This window comes from Zingiber officinale, chromosome 1B (assembly GCF_018446385.1).
Source record: "Zingiber officinale cultivar Zhangliang chromosome 1B, Zo_v1.1, whole genome shotgun sequence".
Taxonomy (NCBI): Eukaryota; Viridiplantae; Streptophyta; class Magnoliopsida; order Zingiberales; family Zingiberaceae; genus Zingiber; species Zingiber officinale.
Window position 1 is genome coordinate 154743245 of NC_055986.1, and position 1972 is coordinate 154745216.

The window sequence follows — 1972 nt, forward strand, 5'->3', positions numbered from 1 at the left end:
CTGGTCAGGGCGAAGCCTGGCCTGGCTTCACCGGTTGGATTTCCTCAAGCTAACTCACATAAACAGGCTTGTCATTGCCGATCTGGTCTGAATCATGATAGCAGGGAGAAAGAGACTTTGGTCGCGCCCCTTCGTCCATCCAGTATGTTCATTAGCGCTTAGCATACCCAGACTATATCGATCACACCCGAGCAGGACAGAAGGCGCTACGCGACAACATGTCAAGGAATCGTAACTACCTGTCATAGAATAACTACTGCATGTCAGGGAATATTCCAACGGTTAGGGTCATCTGCAAATAGAACCTTCCTCTAGTCTATAGGAAAATGTCACGTGTCCTCCACCACCCAACAAATCTTGACACCCAACATCATTTGGCAGGGGTTAGTCTCCAGAAGGTATGTACTGTCATATAAAAATGGGCACCCTCTCCCTTGCGCAGGTACGCTCACTCGCACACTTGTCTTTTACTTTTCTTCTTCCTTCGTACACTGTTCTTTTGGGAAGAAAGTACCTGACTTGAGCGTCGGAGGGTTTGCTCCTGTGACTTTTTCTGTGGTTCTCGACCTCTAACGTTCCGTGTACTTGTCTAAGTGTGTGCAGAGTTTCAGTACCACCAACGCAGGCCCAACAGTCTTTCAGGGCCAGGTGGGGGTCCGTTCTCTGAAGCCTGTATGATCGTAGTATCGCAGTCTCCTCCCCGTCAATGCCAACGATACTTTATCCGACCTCCATCTGACTCAGCTTCTTGATAGGATCAATTCAAAATACAATAATAAATATGGGAAGATCCGAAGCAAGTTAATTAAAGTCATATAGATGACCTTTAATAAAGTTACGTGAAATTGATCATGAGTGACCGATACTTGCATAGAAGTCTGAATCATAAGAATAATTATCATCTTTCGTCTCAGAGAAGGATTACTAAAAATATTCGAAAGATATAGAAAAAAATATGAATTAAAAAAAAAGATATCTCTATTACGAGACCTTTTAAACAGAGCACATAAATAAAATCTTAGACCTAAAACAGAGCTGTGAGCCCACCCACCTATCGGGTACCAGTTACAACACCCTTAACTCAGTGAAGACGCCTACTTGATAAAATGAAAATAAAAAACAAAAACAAAAAATTTGCAAAGTTAGATCTGCCAATGTAGCCTTGGGAAGACGCCACAAACTCCACGTGCCTTTGCACCCTCTCCCCTCCTCCCTCAGCGCCGCTATCTATTTAAACCCGAACAGGTCGCTCCACTCCCCCCGGCCCTCACGGTGATCCATTACGTACGCATACGTCTTCCTTCGATGGCGGAGCGGCAGAGGACGGCGGCGGTGGCGCCCAAGGGGCACTTCGCGGTGTACACCAAGGAGGGGCGGCGCTTCGTGGTGCCGATCGCCTACTTGAAGAGCAGCATCTTCGTGGAGCTCTTCCGGTGGTCGGAGGAGGAGTTTGGGCTGCCGGCTGCCGATCGGCCTATCACGCTGCCCTGCGACGGCGACTTCATGGAGCAAGTCATCGCGGAGTTGGGACACGCGTCGACCCGGAGGCGAAGGAAGCTCATGAATTAACTAATGAATTATTATATTAATTAAATTCCTGATTCTGATTGTTATTATTTAGTTCTTCCTGAAGTTATGGTAATTATGGTCGTGTCCTTGTCCATTCGAGGACGGAGAGGCTGGGGAAAAGCGCAGGATTGTAAGAGATTAAGTTGACGGAGATGATACAGAAGGTGGAAGACGATGGAGAATGATATAAAAGATGACATAGAGTGAACAATCATCGAAAATGAAGTGCCTACTGAGGCATGCAGCATTATCAGCTACAGTGGCCAAGCCACGTGGGGACGAGGGGCCTCCTCCTCCCATATATTTTTTTTAAAAGCATGAAAAAATTGAAATTCATCCGGCTTACTACCTAAGTTATCCAATGAAATCATAAAAGTAAAATTTTTTAAATAAATTATATAAT

The 1972-nt window shown here is 45.5% G+C and overlaps 1 protein-coding gene across 1 annotated transcript; it reads left to right on the top strand.

The window, feature by feature from the left end:
* Positions 1-1276: 1276 nt before the first annotated feature.
* LOC122011038 (auxin-responsive protein SAUR36-like) lies at positions 1277-1745 on the top strand. Its single transcript, XM_042567507.1, has one exon. It carries the CDS (start codon positions 1306-1308, stop codon positions 1567-1569), a length of 264 nt encoding a protein of 87 aa, XP_042423441.1. The 5' UTR covers positions 1277-1305; the 3' UTR covers positions 1570-1745.
* Positions 1746-1972: the final 227 nt, after the last annotated feature.

What these genes read in the sequence shown, in the direction of transcription:
- LOC122011038 (XM_042567507.1), top strand. Translation starts at nt 1,306, where the DNA reads ATGGCGGAGCGGCAGAGGACGGCGGCGGTGGCGCCCAAGGGGCACTTC.